Source organism: Pholcus phalangioides, unplaced genomic scaffold (genome assembly GCF_987345545.1).
Source record: "Pholcus phalangioides strain wild (caught in Gottingen) unplaced genomic scaffold, Ppha-v1.0 ptg000028l_1, whole genome shotgun sequence".
Taxonomy (NCBI): Eukaryota; Metazoa; Arthropoda; class Arachnida; order Araneae; family Pholcidae; genus Pholcus; species Pholcus phalangioides.
This window is the reverse complement of record NW_028301618.1, coordinates 161962-184350: the sequence shown is the minus strand read 5'-3', so window position 1 is coordinate 184350 and position 22389 is coordinate 161962. Positions and strand designations below refer to the sequence as shown.

At 39.8% G+C, this 22389-nt stretch overlaps 1 protein-coding gene across 5 annotated transcripts in view; it reads left to right on the top strand.

Moving 5' to 3' along the window:
* The window catches only part of LOC149067681 (disks large 1 tumor suppressor protein-like), a 144990-nt gene that overhangs the window by 110332 nt on the left and 12269 nt on the right, over nucleotides 1–22389 (top strand). For all 5 annotated transcript variants that reach the window (XM_089252200.1, XM_089252203.1, XM_089252201.1 and 2 more), the window contains 5 exons: nucleotides 12108–12264; nucleotides 13224–13326; nucleotides 20301–20400; nucleotides 21647–21823; nucleotides 22058–22130. In XM_089252200.1, coding sequence (XP_089108326.1) covers nucleotides 12108–12264; nucleotides 13224–13326; nucleotides 20301–20400; nucleotides 21647–21823; nucleotides 22058–22130 — 610 coding nt within the window. The remainder of the gene's footprint in view (nucleotides 1–12107; nucleotides 12265–13223; nucleotides 13327–20300; nucleotides 20401–21646; nucleotides 21824–22057; nucleotides 22131–22389) is intronic.

Sequence of the window (22389 nt, the reverse complement as noted above, 5' to 3'; positions counted from 1 at the left end):
GAAATTTTGGGAAGTCAAGAATCATCTTGAATCAGAGAATGTCAAATCATTCCATAGTTTTCCCTTCAGTGTTTATGCTATGCTTTATTCAAATTGTATATTTTATAAGGAAAAAAAACCATATTTTGTCCAAAATAATTCTGTAGAGAGTTGAAAATTATTTTATAATCATATTAAATATTTATTCTTTGCTTAGCAGCCACTTTAAACATTACATGCAATTAACGTGTACATTTCCAAGGGGAATTTTTATATTGAAAAGCAATATTTGAGGTTTTTTACAGTTTTTGACATGACAGTTTAAACCGTCAAAAACTGCCATGTGTGAAAAACCTGCCAACCCTGGATTATACTGTACTTCAAAGCTCAACCATCTCCACCCTCTTTAACCAGTCATCTGGCCAGTTAATTTCTCAGTGTGCTAGCTGTGGTGCTCCTTTTTATGCGAATGTGCGCACATTTTTATTTTTCCTTTTTTGCAAGTTTGAAGCTAATAAAATACATTTTTCTAATGATTTCTGAATTTTTTTGAAAAAAAAATTAAATAAATAACAATAATTGAAGTAATTACTAATTAGTGTTCAAAATAGAAGTATTTAATTGTTAATTGTGTGTAAACAGTGCTAACGTAGGTTGTTCAAGTTCAAAATGGATGCAGGGAATATATTTTTGAAATATGATTGTTCAATGCCATCTACTGGTGATAAAATAATGTAGAAGGATGCATTAGGAGGTGGCAGCAGCTGTATGTCGAATTATTCCATCATACCATGTGATATAGATGGAAGGTCAGCATGATGCCATATGCCGTCCTAGCCAGATGACTGGTTAAGCCTTGACCACTGTGTTGTTTTTTTTCAGTAAAAAACTTTCCCCCTCTCCTTGAGGAAATCCTGAATGCATTACTGACGTAGGGAATCACTATATTAGTACGTATGGCAGAGCGTCCACATCCTGTAGCGCTATGCTTCCCAATCTTTTTGGTGGCAAAGACCCCCTGTGTTGCAAAGGTTGATGTGCTCTGTGCCCCATAAAACTCAATTTTTTTTATAATTTATATATCATAGAAATTGAAATAATAAATTACAATTTTACAGCACTAAATATATCATTTATTCAATAGAAGTAAATCAAAATGATCCTGCAGACTATACAGGTTGGAAGAAAAAAAAAAAAACTGCTGTAGGCCCCCACTTGACTGCTTTCCTTGTAAATTTATAATTTAAAGTGAGAGAAATCTTTGGATCTCTAGATCAATTTTCTGCCTTGAGAGGGCTTTGGGTGTACTTCCTGGAAGACAACTTCAAGTCACTTTCACAAATAACTTCATGAATTCCTCAGCTCAGTGGCTTTAAATTTTTCAGGGACTTCGAAAATTTCACAATGGAATTTCCTTGCCGGGTGCGTTGAACATGTTCGAATAGATTACACGAGGACACTAAAAGCACCTCTGCCAACTACTTTAGATATCCTTTTAAATAAACTTCATCTAAATATATATTTGGTGGGGTTGTTTCTGTCATCAATAAGTTATATTTTAACCATGGTAACGCTGTTCAGTCACAGTGAACAGGTCTATACCTTTGTGGGGTAGGGAAAGAGATAAGGGTTAATGCACATAGGTTACATTTCCATGTTGTGAAAAAAAAAGAAAGATTTTGTCTTCACATTGGAGCCGTTGTTCGGTGTGCATTATTACATTGAAGTGCTATGGAATAAAGATAGGCAACAGTATTAAAATCTTGAAGCGGTACTCACTAGCATCTGTGCATGCTGTAGTCATTAGTGTGGTTGTGTGAAGTAGTTCATCAAGCTTGCAGAGCAGATCTAGCTCCGGATATAAATTTCTTTGATCGAGACCAAATAATAGGTGCTTGATGCATTGCCCATTCAATGTCGAAAATCTTCAAACAACTAGATTTCTTTGATTTCGACAACTGGCTTTTTAATTTGATAGATGTCAAAAGTATGTTCAGAATAAACAGATGGCGGAAAAGAATTAGTAATTGGCAAAACTTATAAAAAAAATTACTGTTGAATGGTTGTGATCTGAGATGTCACAGTTGTATCATACGTCGAGGTCAAACATTGCTCACCTTACTATCAGCTGAATGAGTTCTTGTCAAAAAATTAATAGACGGATACAGTGCATACCTCACTTCTCCAAGAGCTTTGCAGAGCCATCTTAAACATGCCATGGGGTTCTCCAGGCTGAGCAATGTACTAAGACCCTCTGCAATTCGTACACAGTTGATGTGCAAGAGAATCAGTGCCCTCCCTCCTCCAGGGCATGTGGTGGTGTTGGCCACTATAGTCATAGGGATTCAGGAGGCGAAGACCCAGAATACCATTGCTTACTGTATGTCATCAAGCTCAACATTTTTTTTGGTCAGAGAACACTATGATGTTACTACTTAATCGTACAGGGTGGGCAAAAAGTCCGTAGAAACTTTAAAAATGAATAAAAGCTGGAAAAATAACCGAAATAAAAAATGGTTTGCAGGGTTAGCATCGCTAGGTCACGGGGTGTATGTGAACCTGCTGCACTCTGCCATTGCTGGATTCTGTTCGTTATTTGCATATATTTTCTTTGACTTGTGTACGTCAGTGCCACCTATAGGCTGTTTTTTAGTTTTTTTCCAGTCTTAAAAAAACTTCCCGTGACCTAGCGATGTTAACCCTGCAAACCAATTTTTATTTTGGTTATTTTTCCGGTTTTTGTGAATTTTTAGTTTTTCTGTGTGGACTTTTTGCTCACCCTGTATGATGCACCTCATAAACATTCCTCTGGAGAATTTCTAACAAATATACATGCCAGGATATATGTTCTGAGTGTATGTAGGGCTCCAATATAATTTATATTGTCAGAGTTATGTATGCAGTGGTGCTGCCATCTGTTTTGCATATTTTGAAGTGAAATTTTTTCATGTTATGTAACTACAGTGTTTTGAAGGTCTGCCTGCTCTCGGTGGAGCTGGAGTGATTAGTACGGTTGTACTAATATCTATGTGGCCTAAAGAATGTTGCAACAGCTGCACGAGGCCATAGATTTTAGATGCCAGGTTAGAACTGCTGTGGTGACTAGTGGCGTTTTCTCTTAGCAATGTTTGTGACTTTTTACTCCTGATGCATCTTGGTGCATTCAACTAATCGAGGTTCATTTATGTGTGGTGTACAGCTGATACGTCCCACGTTCATTGAGATGAATCTTCTCATGGGTTCCAGTGCACTGCTGCCTGGTTCGACTAGAATACGGGTGCACGACCTCCGGTTCTTGAAAGGTGTTCGTATATTAATCCACAAATACGTCATTAGGTGACCGTCAGCGGTATCCATCCCTCATATCTACCCCTTCCAGATATTATTATGATAGTATTGAATGAATGACGTGTATAAATTAGGATGATGCTAGTTTGCTTCAATCAGGATGCTTATTTTACAATTTTCTTTTCCAAGCTCATGCTCAGAATCTTGATTGTTCAGCAGCATAGGTCGTATGGATAATGTCCAAATTTTGGCCAGGTCCCGTACTGGCGATCCTTCAAATGTTGGCAGCAACATACACAACTGTCGTGGAAAGTATTTTAGCTGCGAACCCCCAAAGCAGAATGTGCCAAAAAACAATTAGCGATACTGCAGAACAATTTGGAAGAATTTTAAGGAAAAGTACAAAAAAAAAACCACTATTGCATGTATGAGGATTTTTATTACAGTAAATTTCCAGTCAGCTGAGGGTTCGTCGCAGAACAGTACTAAACATTCTGCTTTGGGGGCTGCAAAATTAAATATGGGAACACTTCGGGAAAAAGATGGTACAACTGAATCACGTGGTATTGACAGTACTTAAGTGAATGTCTGTCTCGGGGCGCGGTCGATAAGATGCTCGCCTAAAGTACCGAAGGATGTTTAGAGGTGTTGCGAGTTCGATACCCGGTTCATCTCTGTCAGAAAACTGTGTGACACAGGGGTACAACAAAAAACGGCGACTTGACCGCAGCAAAAAATTGCTACCGCAGGCAGTTCCCCCATCGAGGGGTTAGCGCACCAACCTCTCGATGAGTATGAAAAACAAGCCTGCCGTTCGGAATCGGCAATAAATTGTAGGTCCCGGTCTAATTAGCCCTCGTGTGCAGAAAATGACCGTGGTGCGACAAAAATGATCAAATGATCAGAAATGTCTCGGGGCCGGACTTGAACAGGCGCGAAGGCGGCGGTTTTCGCACGGGCCCAGTTGATTACGTACAATATTTTACTATAATTGCTTTAAAAAGCCAGAACTTGAAATTAAATTAATATATCGGTGGAAATGCACGGATTTATTAACAAACACACAAGGTAGTGAATCCGTGTGTCCCCCCCCCCACCCATACTTAAATGGGACCTTGCTTTTTGACAGATCCCAAGACTAAGATTCTTACTCTTGTTTACTTCAGTGATTTTCAAGAAAATTATAGTTTTTGAATATTGGAAAAATATAAAATCGATATCTAAGGTCCATCAGAGCTCTGTTAGCCTTCACCATGAGTGGGGGCCATGATCTTAATAGCACCATGAGCCCCTTGAGAAAAGGGATTCTCTGGAACCGTCATACTATCACATTTGAAATGCCAGTCACCAGTGCCGTCTTAAGGCATAGGCCCACCCGGGCACGGCCGAGGGGCATCACAAAAATAAGATCTGGTGGAAATTTTTGAGAATTTGCCTGGTAGGGCCTCAGAAAAATCACTTGCCCCCACGATGCTCTTAAGATGGCCCTGCCTGTCACCCTATTTCAAAATCTTATTTCACGCAAAAATTTGTTTTGCATATGCCTCGTTAACATGGGACTCCTTATCCAACCTGCACAACTATTATGCCCATGCATCAAGACTTCTGCTTTCTGGAATCTCCTCGGAAAGGTTTCTTTGACGGATCCGAATTCCAAGACTTTCAACGGGCCCGCGAAATTTAATTTCGTTAGATGTCTAGAACAAACATGGGTTAATCGCTGGGCCTAACTCCCGTCATATCTCGCTATAATATTGAAGAGGGACGCGAAACTGTTCTCGCACCGGGCCGCTTAATGGTAATGTCCGGCCCTGGTCTGCCTACAATAATTTCAGGTCGGCTGCTCGAATATTTTGTTGATTTTCCTAAGCTCGATCAAGTGTATCATCGACTTCGTCCAATATTCCAACTCCGAGGAGGAGGTTTCAGCGAATATGGTAGTGGGGCTTGGATAAGAAAGGAAGAGGAGTTTACACCATGCTCAGAAAAGGAATAATTTTAGGGATTGGGTACCACATTGTCCTCCGCTGCAGGAAATTATAAATAACGTTGTACCAGATCTGTTGTATTTCCTCCGGCTAAATAGCTTACTTGAATCGAACGGTGTGGTTATCGAAGCGGCGGATGCCAGTTGGTTTGCGAGGACTGTATAACAGCTGATGTGCCATTCCATCTCACCTATGCATGATGATCAGAGAAAAAAACGTGGGGGCGGGGGTGTTTAGAATGATAATAATAGCTCGTTCCGCCAGTGCTGTCATCTGGCGCGCGTTTTGCGCATGCGAGCCATGCTTTTTTAGGATGATGTAGTAGGCGTTTTTTCTATCTTTTTTTTTATAATTCCGCGGATTCTGAGTGAGGGTTGGCGAAAGAGGGAGAGAAAAAAAAAAATCTGCCACCACAGACACATGATGAAACCGGTCGACGCAGCCACAGAGGAAGAGATTTGCTGCTACGTTCCTTTTATTATTATTAAACCGTGAGCGGGCGTTTGATGCGCGTACGCGTTTGCCGCTGGATTATTATTGTGTTGTTGTGTGAGTGAGGAAAGTGTTGACTCGGCTGCCGCCTGCCTTCCCTCATCCTTTTTGTTTTTTACTTTGCGGTTGCTGTGTGCGGATTTCCAATACAAACTCCCCCCCCCCCCACCCCGGTGAAAAACGCAAACACAAAATGCCACAGCTCTTAGTGCATAATGGAATGGTGCCTCAAACTAATGGATACGTCAAGAGAAAAACTGGTGATGCAACCAGGTAAATAAATGTGTTACTGGAAGGAATTTTAAATTTTATTTTTAGTTTTCTCATTCTTATTAATGTCATCTGCATGGTATGTAGTTGTAACCCATAGTTTCCAAACCTTTTTTGTCCTATCGCCCCAATTCCGAAATTTTTTCTCCCAACGCCCCCCAACCCATAGGATCCTATGTTAAACCCGTAGCTTCGACCGCCCCCTGCAACATTCCATCGCCCCCAGGGGGCGTTAACGCCCACGTTGGAACCAGTCGCACCCACATCAAGGACCGTAATCCGAATTTCCATTTTTTTTTTTTTTTTTCTTTATAGGCAAAGTTAAATTTTCTAAATGTGTTGAAAATCTTTGCAATTTAAAAACGCTGCGTGTGTCACCATGGACGATTTCTGGTTCGAAACCCGTTTCGGGTACGAATTCAAGCCACCTTAGCTAAAATTACCTTTTAGCTGAAAAGCCGTGAGGACAATATATTACAAAGCTTACAAAAAAAATAGAGTAAAAATACTTAGACAAACTCGTATACCGTATTTACTCGCGTATAAGATGTTTTTATTCAATTTTCAGTACTTTATAAACCTAGGTCATCCTTTATACTCGAGCGAATAGCTACAAGATCGCCACTAAAAGACAAAAATATGTAATTTAAGAAATGACTGTAGAACTAATAATTTTGACGGGTTGAGAAGATAATTCGAGATTAATTGAAATTCAATATTGATGAAAAAATTATTTATAATCAGAGGGAATTTTTTTTATAAAGTAATCTAAAACTAACGAGAGAAATAATTTTCAGAATTTGTGAAAGTTTTCAACACTGTACTTTTGAGGCCCTCTGTTTGATTCAGTGCCCAGGGCCGGACGCAGGGATATCAATAGTGGCGTCAGAGCCGAGGACGCAGTGAGTGCTGAAGCACCCGCAATATTTTGCAAGACCATTCTGAGTGCCGCCAAGAATCTATTCTGAAATCTATGCAATAAATAATGCCCCTACCCCGTCACACTGCATTTACGCTGTCGTGCCCTAAAATTATTTTGCTATCATCGGTGCTTAAAAAAATGCATAATCATTTGCGTAAAAAAATGGACCTCTTACTGATTTCCGAATTCGTGCAGTCCGATTGCGATTCTAGTGTTTGCTTACTGGAATGTGATCAGGGCGTACGCAGGGTTGGTCTCAAGGGGACACTGAATTTCTTCCATAGAATTCTCGGTTACCTACTTTTTATAAAGCTTTTTGAATTAACAGATATTAAGATAGCATATAAATATATTTTCTTTCGATGTTTTACTCATTTAAGAAAGTTATTTAAATAATTCTTGATCGTTTTGAGGGGGCACGGGCTCCCATCTGCTCCTCCCTGCGTAGGCCTCTGACATACTGTAATAACATTCACTGAAGGGTCCTTCGAGTAGCAGTGGCCGCGGAAAAATTGAAGACTCGTTATGACCGGAGATCCGTACTTGAACTGATAATTCTCACTGAAGAAAGGAACATAATTTATACATCTCTCTCGCTAATGATTATGGCTGGAAATAACCGAATTTCGACGAATTCGGAGACTACAGCTCGGGCCGAGGGTGCATCGCCCCCCCCCCCCCCAGAGAATGTGCTGTCTGTCCATCTCATACTGCTCTTAAAATGTGCTCCGTAGCTACCTGAACCTGTGGATATTGATTTTCGTATACAGGATGTCTCAGCACCAGGTTTACACACTTCTAGGAGGGGTAGGGTACTCCTAGACGACTCGGAATCACTTAGCAATGCATGGTTGGAAATGCTTCACTGATTCAGTAGGGTACACAGAAAACACCAGAAGTGAAAGGACAAGTAAGTGAACACGCATTTTAATAAAATGTGCATCGAAAAAGTAAGAGTTCGAAGTGTCATCTACGAGCTGTATAATGCAGGTCTCCCATCTCAGGTGCATTGAATTTCGAACATTCTGGAAGATTCCGGGCATGTCTAGGACTTCCCTGCAATGCGGGCAACAAGTTCCTCAGTGTTGTCAGCTGAAATAATCATACACAATGATTTGATATGCCTGCAGTCTAGTTGACTCCGGAAGTAGTAGTCAAGGCTCCGTATAATGCCATCTAGCGCGTCAGGAAAGCATTTCCGACCTTTCATTACATGTGATTACGGGTCGCCTGGATGCACCCTACCCCTCCTAGAAGTTTGTAAACCTGGTGCTAAGACACCATGCACATCGTGGTTAAGTAAGAATTTACTTGATTATTTGCATAACTTACTGGCGTGAGAACGACGCCTGGCAAGGGTGCCAAAGGTTTTAGAACAGTATCTTCAATTTCTTTGCTTAGTGTAGGGCATAAGCGGGCGGATACAGGTTTCCCGAACGAGGGGGGAGGGTGGATCACCGAGGTTGTGTTCACCTCTGCCTTCCCGCCTATGTCAATATAATGCAATTTTTTCACTGAACGAGGGGGAGTAAGCGATGAGGGCGATATCCCCCCACGCTTTTCGCCTATGAGTAGGGGTGCAAGTTTTACCATTATACGACTTAGTCATATTTCACTTTTACGCTCGACTTGTAGGTGACAAAATCACATCCAGCTTGAATATTCAATGTATATTGTATGTGTACGAGAAAACCGCTTGGTTAATTCGACGTGGCTTATCAAATAGGCGTGGTTTCCTGGCGGGATGGTCTGAAATTTTGATTGTGTGCGCGTTCCAGCCGGAAGGGACCCTCCCGTACTTTTCCGTCGACGGTTATTAGATCGTGAAATGGATCTGATTTTCATTTGGTGGTCGGGATCAAGTCTAGCTCATGTATTTTTGAAAACTTCCACTTGAGGAAAATCGATCGAGGCGGATAAGATCAGCACGTGGGGGGTTGGAGAGAGGACCGAGGGAGGCTAATAAATTCGTATCCGTTATCAGGGTGTTACATTGGCCGAAGGCGGGTCGATTACCCTCCAATGTTCCCAAATGGGAACATCGGTTTAATTAATTAGAAGAAAATAATTTTCTTCCATGAAAACGATTTTTTTTTTTTACCTGAACTTAATTTACGAAACAAAAATTTCATTCTAGCACTTATGCCATAAATTCAATTTTTTAAAAATCATCTATTTCTAAAAAATAAAATTTATATTTTTGTTTTTAATTTTAATGTTTCTATAGACATGGGCAAGTCCAGAAACCATACAATTTTTTTTCATGTGAATTTTTTGGTTGCCGTTTCAAAACTGAAGGATCGGAAGGAGAAATAACAGAAAATAAATTAAGAAAATCCAGACTCATCTTAATTCGGTCGGTAAAAGGATAACTTGTTCCAAATTTAGCTTGGAAAGATCTTCAAGTATCTGTTAATGCCTTTTGGCTTTCAAGCACCGAAATGCTGCTGAAATGTGTCGGTTCCGAATTGAATAAGGTGCATCATAATAATGTCCTTCCCCTCCGAGCATGGCCTCTCCTATGTAGGAGGCCTAGAAATACTAGCTGGCTCATCACTAAGGGCCGTATTCACCAACGTGGACAACCATAAGTATTCTTTATGGGCATTGTATAATATTTTATCATGTGTATATATTGTTTATAATTTTTGTTAATTGCATTTTTAATTCGGTTGCTGTATTTTTGAAATATGACATCCATATTTTTATGGGCATCTTTTTCTCAGCCACCTCGTTGGGCATTTTGCCTGTTGTGGCGTTGTATTTGTATAAACTGTAGTCACAATTTTTGGATAAGAGATCAACATAGATTGGTTAAAAACCTGAATTTAACCAATATCCGTGCCGATTTCTTATAAAAAAAATTGACTAGTTCAAACGATGTCGGTGAATACCGCCCTATGAGTGACATCCCGTGTAAGCCCGGTAATGGCCGACGATGTCTCAGAAAATCATTTTAAAAAATGGTTAGAATTTCGCTTTACAAAGAGAATACTGTATCTAGTAGGCGTGCTCGTACCAAATGCGTGGCCATCGTACGCGTCATTAACGAGCACTGTGACGTCTGCATTATCGCTTGGTGAGCCCGCGGGTATCTTTTTAAGACGCTACATACGAGTATAGCGTCTAAAGATTCGGGCGGACTCATCAGGCGATAATGCTGACACTCGGTAATGGAGCATATGATGGCTGTGCATTTTTTTTTTCCGCAAGAGCTTTTCAGGAGTTTCGTATCACCAAATGCTGTAAAATATTTCATTGGGGTTAATAAAAGTATTCATATTTTTGTTTGGAAAACATGGAAGTCTCGTTACCCTCAAGGGTTCCGCGTCCTAACAACGTCGGAAACTTCTGATCTTAACTCGATCTCTATAGTTGGAGCCCAGCACCATCGCGTGTTCGTCTTTCGCTTTTTAATGCCGCATTTTATTGGTGGAATTTCCCAAACGGTGATGTCGTCGCCGGAAAAGTTGACACGCACACTCAGACATCATGGAAAAACTTTCTATTATTATCATCGAGGAATCACCGAAGCCAAATAATGCTCTTGTTGCATGTTATCGGCCACTTATCAAAATTTTTCTGGAGATTTGCCGTACTTACGCGTGCCTTTCAGCGTAATCCTTTCAGAATGGGTGGGGAGGGATAAGTATCGGGGAGAGCCAATCCTTCTGATGTCATTCGATTTTAAAATACTTGTTGTTGACGGTCGTGACGACTACGAGGAAAAAAAAAAAAGAAACATTGGAAAATTTTGTGTTGTAATGAATTGTAAAAACGCGCATAAATTTATGGAATGAGGAAAATTTTTGCAAAGAGAAGAAAACACTGCGAAGAATTTTCTGAAGGCGAAGTAAAGAGGGACTTTTTTCCCTTTGCCTACGTAATGGCCTTGAAATCGGAATTAGACGTCCAATTTCCTTCCCCCATAAGGAAAAAAATTTGAATGTCGCAATTCGTTGTTAATTTGTATTGTAAAAGTGACGACGAGAAACTACTTTTTTTTCAGTGCCACGAGCGGATCGCGTGGAAAGAGACGATTTCCTGTTTTAGCTCGACCGAGGCCCGAATTGATTGGGGCCAGCCATCTCTACGAAATATCTCGATCGATGTCTCGCGATAAAATCAGATGATCGTGATAAGATCGAGATATTTGATAACCGAAACAATTGACGAGGTGGAAAATATTTTTCTAATGATTTCTCTTGATTGATGGGATCATCGGTGTGTTTGGTTAACCCCACCACACCGCGAAGGTAATTAAGGTCCCTCTCTCGTATTTTAATGTGTAGGCCGCCGATTTTTTTGCCCTCGTGACCTGAATACTAGCCTGCTTCTAGATTGGAGCCTTTTTTTTTTGTGTGGAACTACCTGAATGGGTCGGTCATCATTTTGATATGATTTCATTATGATTTGAGTTATTAAAACGTATCAGTATTCCAATTAGAGGGCAACAGTCTTGAACATTTTCGTGTCATTTTTGAAAAAATAAAATTCTCGTGTCGTTTAACACATTCGCATCGGGCTATGTTTTCCTAAAAACGTTCGTATAAATCAGGATATTTTAGCGATGTAAAGATTATTTCAACATATGTGTAAAGCAGGAATTCTAGTTTTCCGACGACAACGTTTAATTTTTTTGAAATCGAGAATGTTTCCCGATACGAATGTGTTGGGGTGCGTCCACACTCATACACAAAGTCGCGCCACAAATCGCTCAATTTGTCGAGCGACAAGTCACAATACGTGTTGCGCGATTTTGTATATGAGGGTGGACGTGTTCTGCTACTTGAGATTAACTACTTTTATCTATGATTTCTTTGTGTGTGTACATGGCCTTCAGAACAATTCTAGTGTCATTTAAGAAAAAAATTCGTGTCATTTTGGAAAAGTAACATTCTAGTGCTGCGTGTGTTAATTCCCATGGGACCGGTCCACTTGAGGGAAACAAAGTAAATCGGTAAATTTACATAGAAAGGCCTACGGGGCACTGCGAGTCAAAAAAAAGTTGAGTACCTCTGTTTCTAGTGGCACGTGGGGGAAAAAAAAAGTTTTACTTTGTTCAATTTCCCCCATCAATTACGCCATCTGGAAAAATCTATTAATAGGTAGTCAATCGTATGATAATAAGCGAATATGTTCACATTGAAATTTTGTTTCTCGTACAGGGAGCCGAGGAAGGTGACTCTCTCCAAAGGGTCGACCGGTCTAGGATTCAACATCGTCGGCGGAGAGGACGGTGAAGGCATCTTCGTCTCATTCATCCTGGCTGGCGGTCCCGCCGATCTGAGCGGTGATGTCAGGAGAGGGGACCAAATCGTTTCGGTGAGTTGAAACAAGCTTGCTAATCGATAACATTTGAATGTACAAATTTCCCCCTTTTTTATCAGCTGGATGGATACCATATTTTGCAATCTAGGTTTTGACTGAAACGCGAATGCGTATCCCTATTGAAACACATGTTACAAAAAGTTTTAGGAAAAGAACTTTCATAGAGTAACATAGGTAAAGTAAATATTGAAACGTCATATTTACCACAAGGGAATTGCACATTCATATTTCTAGCAAGAAGGGGGGGTACGATGCCTTCCTTCGTGGAAACGCGAAATTTGGCTCGTGTTCATGCGTAATTTTTCTGTAGGTCTGAACTTTTCGGGCTCTATTTAAAGACAGAGACTGCGATTTACCTTGAATTGTTTGCAGTAAATGTATTGAAAATAAATGTGTTTTGATTTGTATTTTCATTAACCATCCGTCAGGCACAAGATTTCTGAATTTGATAGATCCACCACAAACAATGTTTTCGATTGTAATTTTTGTATTGCGCCTATTAATAATTGCCACGTTTCAAAATTTAGAAGCGTCTTCCACCATGGCCCATGCAAAATATGAGCAGTACATTCCCTCCACCCACCTCACACGCACGCTCGCAAAATACAGCAGACACAGATGTCTTTAAAAAAATACTGGCGTAGGTCTAGTTTTCTTAATTTTAATTTATTCTGTTCTAAATTCCAAATTGTCTCAATTCATTGGAAAGTTTCAAATACCTCCATTAACACTTCATTTTTTCTTGTGTGTTTATTTGATCTCCTGCGAAGACAGGGTGTTGCTTTGTGCTAACGCAACTACAATCAACATCCTTTTTTTAAGTATACAGACTCATAAGAGTAATTTCAGTTAGGCTAATAAATGTGTATGACAAAAGACTAAATTGCTGTTACAGATAGCTACATATACTTAGTGCTTGTATATATTTGTTCGCTTTTCCCCCTCCCATGCAGGTAAACGGCATCGATTTACGACACGCAACCCACGAACAAGCGGCCGCGGCGTTGAAAGGTGCCGGTCAAACTGTCACGATGGTCTTACAGTACAGGCCTGAAGGTAAGTGAAGCCAAGGCAGTCAATTCCTTTTTTCCTCGTTCTCCGTTTGTATCCAGTGTCTTCGCCCGTTTTCGAATCGCGACCACCGTCAGTGCCCAGAATCGGAGGAAGAGCACTGACATGTTGAAACTCAACTAGCATAATGCAACACGAATGAGGGTGTTTAATTGGTTTTTTGTGGTTCAAAACCTCTAATGAAACATCTGGAACAAGTAACCAGTGTGCTCCCATTGGTTACTTGAGTGGTCGCGAGCAATAGGTTAAAGAATGCTTGGTTTATACGTGATAATTATAGGTTATAGTGAAAACCGAGCATCTTTGAACCTGTCGTTCGTGAGCATTGCAGTTTGATCTTACGGTAAACAGTTGGTTGACGGCTTCGTATCTTTGTTCGATTCTCATGATCGTTCAGTGGTCATCTACTGACATTGCTTTTCTGCAAAACGCAAATCCGACTGTCCCTCGAAAAAAAACGGTCTCGCCGATGTTACTTGTGTCGTGTAGCTGCAGAAGTTGGACATCTCTAAAAAAAGTTTTTGGAAGAAGCTCATTTTTTTTTCCTGTCGCACAGAATGGCCAGTTCTGCAGCACACCTGGATTTTCAGGCTCATTTTAAGCTTGGATCTGGCTGGTGTTTTAGTGTTCCCAAGTGTGGTAGAAGAGATCAAATGAGCTCTGAATCTTTGAAAAAACGCATTTGTGAAAAAGTGGAGATGGCCACTTGCAGCTACTCGACTGACTCACTCGTAACGAACGTACTTGTGTTACTTAGGATAGTATTCACCGACATTTTTTAAACTATAGTCACGATTTTTGGATGGGAGATCGACACGGATTGGTTGAATTCAGGTCTTTAACCAATCCGTGTCGATCTCCTGTCCAAAAATTTTGACTAGTTTAAACCATGTCAGTAAATACCACACTTAATGGACTCATTACTTTAAAGAACAAAAACATTCACATTGCGCACTGACTCGTTGCCAATGTGGATAATGGATGACGCTACCAACTATACTTATCAGTAACAACTCTAAACGCATGAAATCTTAAGTTCTATGCTCTTTGGCACTAAATTGCCCCAAACGCGGCAGTTGGGAGTTTTGGGTGGTACATATATTGCAAAAATAATCTATACAAGTCAAGCATCTAGTGCCCAAAGTATTTTACCTTGTTTTTCCGTGGTTTAAAAAAAAATCCCTCGGCCAGTATTTTTTTTTTCGCAACATGGCAATATGCCATCTTCGGCACACTCCCCCGCTCCGATTCCCGGAGCCTCGTTGATCGACGTTTCCTTGAAGAGCAGCAGCCAGTCGGTAGACATTTTTGAGAATTCCACGAAGCACCGCTGCTATTTTTGTTGCGTTTTCCCGATTGGTGTGGCTGGAGTTAAATCTTGCTTTGCCCCATTAGGTTCTCGTGAATTTTTTTTACATGAGAAGAGAATCATTTATTTTGTTTTCCAGTTCTGGTTTTTTAGAATTCTTCTGTACTGTGTGCCCGCTAATTACGGGGACCGAATTCGTGGAGGGGTCTTTGGATGCAATCACTTGGTCTTTGACAATTTTTCTTTGAGTCGCTAACATCGTCTATGCCCATTGTAAGAGCTCTCGTATAGAATTCTCAAGTGTCCGATAACTACTCGATTGCTATCAATTTTTTGATTTTCTCTTACTGTTTTCAACGAGAGACAGTGTTCATTTCCCAGCATAGATTCCCATTCATTAGCATGAGACGAGGTTTCGCTTGAATCCGATGCGCCTTCGTCGGTGTTTTTAAAAGAGGGGAAAAAAAGCAGGTTTTAAGGCTGCAAAGGAAAAATCGACCTACATTTTTAGCGATATCCTTAGCGCGAGGCTCTAGTGATAACAGAAGAAAATTAGAGCAGTTCTTTTCTGGGACCCCTCCCTCTAATAGTTCCTTTAGAAAACAGTTTTTTCTTCCAGATGCTAAATATATGAAAATTGTTTTTTCCCCTTGTAGCCTTAATAATTTGAATCTGTGATTTTTTTTTTTTTTTTTTTTTTTTTTTTTTTTTTTTTAAATTCCAAGTATCCTTCCGCACATTATTAAACGGAAGATTGTAACGAGAAGTAACGTCAATATTCTGAATATTCTTTCGCGATATGTCTCATCGATATAGTTCCGCAGAGGACCTTTTAAACGATTCTAGAACATAAATCTTCAACCAGCTGACTGAATTGGTATACCTTCCCCTAAAAAACACACCGCTGATGAATATCGATTTGAGTTGGTGCCATATGAGTAATTTTGGCTCTTCCGGAACTTCGAAAATAAAAATGGTAGGATTTACAAACTTTGTTTTCAATTTGTTTGCATTTATTCGGTTTATGGATTTTGCGAACTTCCCCGGGGAGGGGGGAAAAAATTTGGCAGGAGCATTCGTCGCGTTTGGTGCAGATATGTGGAAGCCCTGCTCAGACAGGTGTGGTCGTATTTAAAAAAAAAAGCTGTGAAATAGGTTTTTTTAACATCTTTCATGCTTTTTTTTCCATCCGGCTTTTCTTTTCCACGAAATGGTCGATGAAGAAATTCCTTAAACACGTAAAACTATTGTAGGATTAATAAGGATTTTTTTTAAGATGGGTGTGTTTTGGCTCCTCTCTGTAGCGAATCTCTGCCCGCACTCGTGCTTTAAAGTGCGAACATACTTGCGGCTGATTCCCTCCCGATTCGACCTATAGAATCTGAAACCAGCCGCCACTATGTTCGTACCTCAAGGAAAATTCACATCGCAGAATTTCCACGAATCAGAATTCACAACGTCTCTGATGTGACGTGGGAACACGTAACGTCAAAATAGTGCGTGTAGTGACCTTTAGTGTGTCAAATGAGCTTTTCACTCGTATGTTTAAAGCTCATCGATTGGTGCTCGCAATAGCTAGCGCTCGTTTAGTGAATATACGTATTGTATATTTTTTGCTCGCAAGTTGGGGCATTTTTAATGGATATTTTGTGCTCGTAACTCGATGCGCATGCCACTCTACCGCGCATCGGATAATTTATACACTAATGCCATTCTGGCAGGCAGATCCCTTGTAAAATTCAGTTTAAAACTGATAGAAAACTTTTTTTTCGGCAATTGTATAAATAGTTTTTGAAACCTTAGGTTATGTAAAATACAGGTCACGCAAGTGAGGTAATGTGTACGTGTATGGCCCAAAACCAGATACAGGCTAATCTCGTCGAAGTGGGAGGATGTTCGGGCGATTTGGCAGTTGTCCAAAATAAAAATAAGCCTTGAGACTCTGAAGGAAGAAATAAATTGCCTTAATACTTTTTGGGAGAATGCTTTTAAAATGAAAATTCGCTTTTTCAAATTTTTGGGGGGGGGGGGGTTTATAAGATGAGTGATGGAATACGAAGATGAAAAGGATCAAGACCGAACCGCAGGTAAATGTACGATTAGAGGGAATCCAGAATTCACACGTGTCCGTCCGTATTAAATGAAATTTTCGCCCCGGACGTTGACACGTCGATTTTTATCAGTCCTGTTGAGGATTCTGCCATTATCGAGAAGAGAAGGAAAAAAAACTTTATTGCACCAGGTTTTTCAATCTAGAAACGGCTCGGACCACATTACTAGAAAAAGCAGCCACATCGGTGTGGAGTCTTTTTCTTTTTAACGACTCGCGTTGCGCATAATAATAGTGTTTTTGTTGAAGTTCATTATTTCTGATACTTGTCCTCTATATCTTTCTGTCGGTGAGAAATTACGCACTTAGTTTTTCGGGTGCGTTATTCACAAGGCTCGGTTGGAAATGACTACGATCTAAATTAACGGGGTTTGCGTGATGTTGTAACAGTGGTTCCTCACTATTTCACTAGATCGCACCAACTAAATTATTTTCGCACCTTCGTTCAACTTGCGTTCTCGTACCCCTCCGCACCGTCAAGATTGCTTTCTCGTTACCCCCTCACGTTAAGAACCATCGTATTAGCATATCATAGCTGCCGAGTCTCCCTGATTTTCTACTCTATCAATCACAAAAAAAAAATCATTTTTGTGGAGAAAACACAAAATTCACACCAATCAGGCCTTTCGAATTCAAAAATTGGTACAATCGCGTGTATCTGCTTTATCCATATGTCCCGACGGAGAATTTTTGGTTTGCGAGTTTTGATTTTTGAGAGGTAATTTTTAACCCAAGGACTTCAACCCACCGGTTGGCCATGATTGGTGATGGCTTGCACGGTGTCACGGCTTTTGCAACGGAAAAATATCCCTAAAATTTCCATTTTACTAAAGAAAAATTCCTATATAAAATGTTTTAAAAATCCATTTTATTTGGATCCGCGCAAAAACCTCCCGAATTCTCATTTTCCAAAGTTGGCAGCTATGGCATATGAAAGTACATATCTGAGCGAGGTTCACGCACTTCTCGTTTTATGCGCTTATTTGAAAGGGGTCGATTGAAATTTCCGTATTTCTCCCAAACTCCTTGATATGTAAGAAAAATGCAGTATGCGTGTTGACTGCGTAAATTATCTTTCCCAAACCGAAACTACATTCCAGTTGTGTTGTCTGGGGCTGGAGCAAAGCCGCTTGAAAGATCTCTCTTAATGCAGCTTTGGCTGGAGAGAAGATCCATCCCGTTCTGAATCCGGTTAATTCCGACACGCGACGGTAGTAGCGATATTACTCGACGTCTTGCTGAACTGATGTTCGGTAGGTAAATTGAACTGCTGCGTCTCGGAGCTAGACGGGGGTTGCTAGAGCACGGTATTTTGCAGCGCGGGTGAGACAAGAGTTAATTCAGTAATCAAAATCTCTTTCATTAAGCTTGAACCGAGTGCGTCCGAAACACTTCCGACGCCCCTCTTCCCGGCTCCAGTCTCGTATGAAGGTAATGTTTCATTGATCCTGTTCGGTTGAACTTGTCGCATAGTCATCACGGACGTTATCGTGAGAAACTTCAGAAAAAAAAAAATGGAGGGTGGTTGACGATTGTGTTCTATGAAATTGTTTTATCGGACGTGAGACTCTCTCTCTCTCGTCGCGCAGATATGAACTCAGCGCAGTAGTCATCACATTATAAAGATGAATGACTCGTATCGAATGTTCGGCAATTACTAGAGTTGCGGTTGCTTCATATTAAGTTTATAATTTATTTAATAAATCCCTACGACGTCCTCTGATTATTCAGCCCCCCCCCCCCAAAAAAAAAGAAGTCGAACTCGTGTGGTGCTGATGCGCATTTGACGGTGTAATTTGAAGTTAAGCTCGGTCCCCGTGAAATTTAATCATTTCTAGTGACATTGAATAATTTCGCACGAATCCGACCGTGCGGACCGTTCGGGAGGGAGTAAGGAAGGGCGCGCGTTCGTTTTATCATCGGCATAGTATTATACAGTTGAAGCTTTATGAACATCGTCAAATTTGGTCTCAATTTTTTTTTATATTCATCTCTTTGTAGGGTGCGGCTGGTACTCGACCTTTGTCGCGTAATACTGATAAGGTTTCACTAACGGTTTGGGGATAATAAATATAGGTAGGCTATTGCGCTTGAATCGAACTATCTGGGGTGTGTCTGGAATTTAAGAAATGAGATTTATTTGATTAGCGTCTATATGCAAAACGATTCTTTTCAGTTTTGGAGTACGTTAATGGTACGTTTTAATACCTTTTTTTTTTAAAACAATGATTAAATAAGCCAAATGTTTTATGTTTTCAGCAAGAAAAATAACATGAAATGCGCATCCACTGACGTCTTTTAACAGGTAGACCAGCAAAGTATGGGGCCCTAGAATTGAAAGGGGTTAGGGCTGAACAAAATGATTGATATGCAAAATTTTCAATACAAAAATTCAAATATTTTTTGAGTCCCTTGAGTTGAACTCCTACTCCTCTCTTGAAATGGTTGACTGCCTTTGTTTACATCAGTGTAAAGTTATTGTTGATGGTTAAGCACTGCACTGGTTATGCAGGGGGGGGGGGGCGAGATTACAGTGCTTCCGTGTCCTTGAGAAAATCCTGCGCACGTTACTGAAGTGTGTGGTGTCGTCGTCCCCCCCCCCCCCCAGTGTTGTCTTAACTCATGGGTCTCACAAAAATGAGAACTGGTTGTAATTTTCGATAATTTGCCAGGTAGGACCTCATAAAAATCACTTGGCCTGCGGGACCCATGATGCTTTTAAGACGACCTTGCTGCAAACGTTAAAACGACCATGTTGAAATTTATCGGGAGAAAAAGAACACCATGCATACTAATGCAACCTGGCTGAATCACATCTTGCTGAAACACATGGTTTCACAAATAATTATTTTGAAAGCCACAAGTTTGATAACTCTGGTATAGACTGTATTGGCATCTCGTTTGCATCCATTCAAGGTAGTGCTAGTCAATAATACTTGCCTACAGTACCAATGGGTGATCGGAAGCCTTGCAAGTCTGTTCAGTTCTTTTCAAAAAATTTCCCCATGGTTCGACAGAAACTGCAACAAGACAACCATGGAACATATTCTTACCCCCGAAGTCCTTCAATTCAAGGGGTTTCGTGCGCGCCCCCCCCCCCCACAATCTGACCTCTCAATAAGACACTTTGAAAGAATAATAAAATTTTCTTTATTTCACTAATGCAAAAAAGTAGTGCCGTGATAAAAAATATGAAATTATCTAGTTAGTTGCACTATTTCACCCAGAGGCCCGACTTTGGCATGAAGAGGGGTTCCTTTGTAAAGCTGGAATTTTGGGCCAGGTCACCAGGGCTAAATATGTTTGGTTAGTCAGTGAGAATGTATGCTTGAATTCTGAGCGCCCCCCCCCCACTCTGAGCGCCCCCCCCCACAGGCAAATAACCTCCATAAATCTTTCCCTGATTTTACTTATTTTTGCCGTCATCATTACATATAGACAGATAAAATTAAAGTTTGTGAAAATTATAAAAATTTTAGTTTCAGCATTTTTTTTTTTTTTTTTTTTTACTTTTTTCACACAGCTGTATTTCTTTTTCAGAGTACAACAGGTTTGAAGCCAAAATCCATAATCTCAGAGAACAGATGCTTAATACCTCTGGAAGTTTGAGAACCTCTCAGAAACGTTCTTTATATGTTAGGTAATATATTTTTTTCATGTTATCGTCACTTTAAACCAGTTTGCATATATTAATGAATTTCTAGTAGTTTTTTCGTACTTATTGGATTTACTTCTAAAGCATAGGCTATCCCATATGTAATGCATATTTTCATTTTATTCATACGTAAATTTTTCATCAATAGGTGTCTCTTAACACATTTTTGACCGGTGACGTGTTAATTTGTGCTTTTGGACTTGTACCTAGCTGTCGTGATGAGTGAGCTTTTTCCTTAAAAACACTGTCTCCAAATGTGTTAACAATCCTTTTTATATTCCTCTAGATCAGGGATCTTGAACTGTAATGTTTCAAAATGCAAAATGTGATTCTACCAGACTGGCCACAGACGAGTCCCGATCTCAATAAGATAGAAAGAAGTGTTTGGAGCATAACGACTCATAACGTCTTCTCCAATAGGCAACAGACAGTTCAGCTCGGATTGCAACGTGCCATACTTGCCAACTTAAAACATGCCATAGGAACTGAATGCATAATTTGCACTCGCAACTCGTATAAAGTTTAGTTCTTTTAATGGAAGATCATTTATTTGATGTTAGAAACAATAGAGAAAAAAAATTGATTGACCCTCTCTGCGGCCCAGAAGGTTTTTTTGCCACTTCGTTGGTCCAGTTCATACTTTGTAGCACCTTCCGTGCCATGCCATAAGGTTGTCCCCTTGAAGGTTTTTTTTTTAAAGCTTTATGAGTATTTCTGAGAAGCTAAATTCACAGGAGCCGTCCTGTAATTGTAAGGGGTTATTGTAAAAGAATGAAGTACTGTTTCTTAGAGAGGTCCTATGTTTAAGTGGATCACATAGGATCGTAAAAGGTTAACATGTGTTTGTAAGAAATTATAATGTATTTGATTATTCTCTCTCTAAACTTTTGAGACAGCCTTCATTTCTATTTATGTTCTACTTTAGTACGAATATATATTTTTCCCTTTCAAATTAGTTTTTGAATGTCAATCGCATCTAGTTTTTAGTGTAGTATTTTTCACACATTCATGCATTTATTTTCATTTGTCTAAAAACAACTTCGAGTTTCTATAAATTTTTAGGACAGAGTATATGCAGTGGTATATAATTTGCATTAAATGATTCAGGTGTTTTTCTATTCAATAAAATCCATGGATTATAAATGCAGGAAAATATGTAGTTTTGTTCACATGTTGGTTTCGTAAGATCTTTTTAAAAAGTTAAGTAATTTTGAAACTTTAATTATTCCAGAGCTCTCTTTGACTATGACCCATCAAAAGACAGTGGTTTGCCAAGTCGGGGTTTGCAGTTCCGATTCGGTGACATTCTCCATGTAACCAATGCGAGTGATGACGAATGGTGGCAGGCACGTAAGATCTTACCTGACGGAGAAGAAGAAGGCATGGGCATAATACCAAGCAAACGAAGGTAGTTATGAAATTTATACATGTGCAATTTATTATTGGTATTTATTATGTGAGTATTTATATTAAATATTGGTATATATTTAATGTTGATATAAACTTCCATTAAGTCATTTTTATTTTGGAAATTTTCTCGAGACAACCCCCCCCCCCCACCCTTACTTCTAGTTATCACCCTTAAAATTTATGTGACGCACACTTTGGGAACCATTGCTTGAGAATAACTTTTTTTTTTTAGGGTGGAAAGACGAGAAAAGGCTCGCTTAAAGTCTGTGAAATTCCAAGGCAGGAACAGTTTCTCTGACGGAAAGGTGTGTACATTTTTAGTTAGTTCAACTGTGTTTATTATTTGGCTAACAATATCGTGAGGTTTGCTTTATCTCGTAACCTATGGAGAACGATAGACTTCCCACTTTAAGTTTAAAATGTTTTTTTTCCTCTGCCAAATTTATTCTTCTGTGTACATCTTTCTACATGATGTAAAAAAAAAATGGCAAGAAAATGTGAGAACCATGGAAAGTTATAATTATTGGTTAATCGATAAAATTCATTTCGGTGTTCCACTCTTTA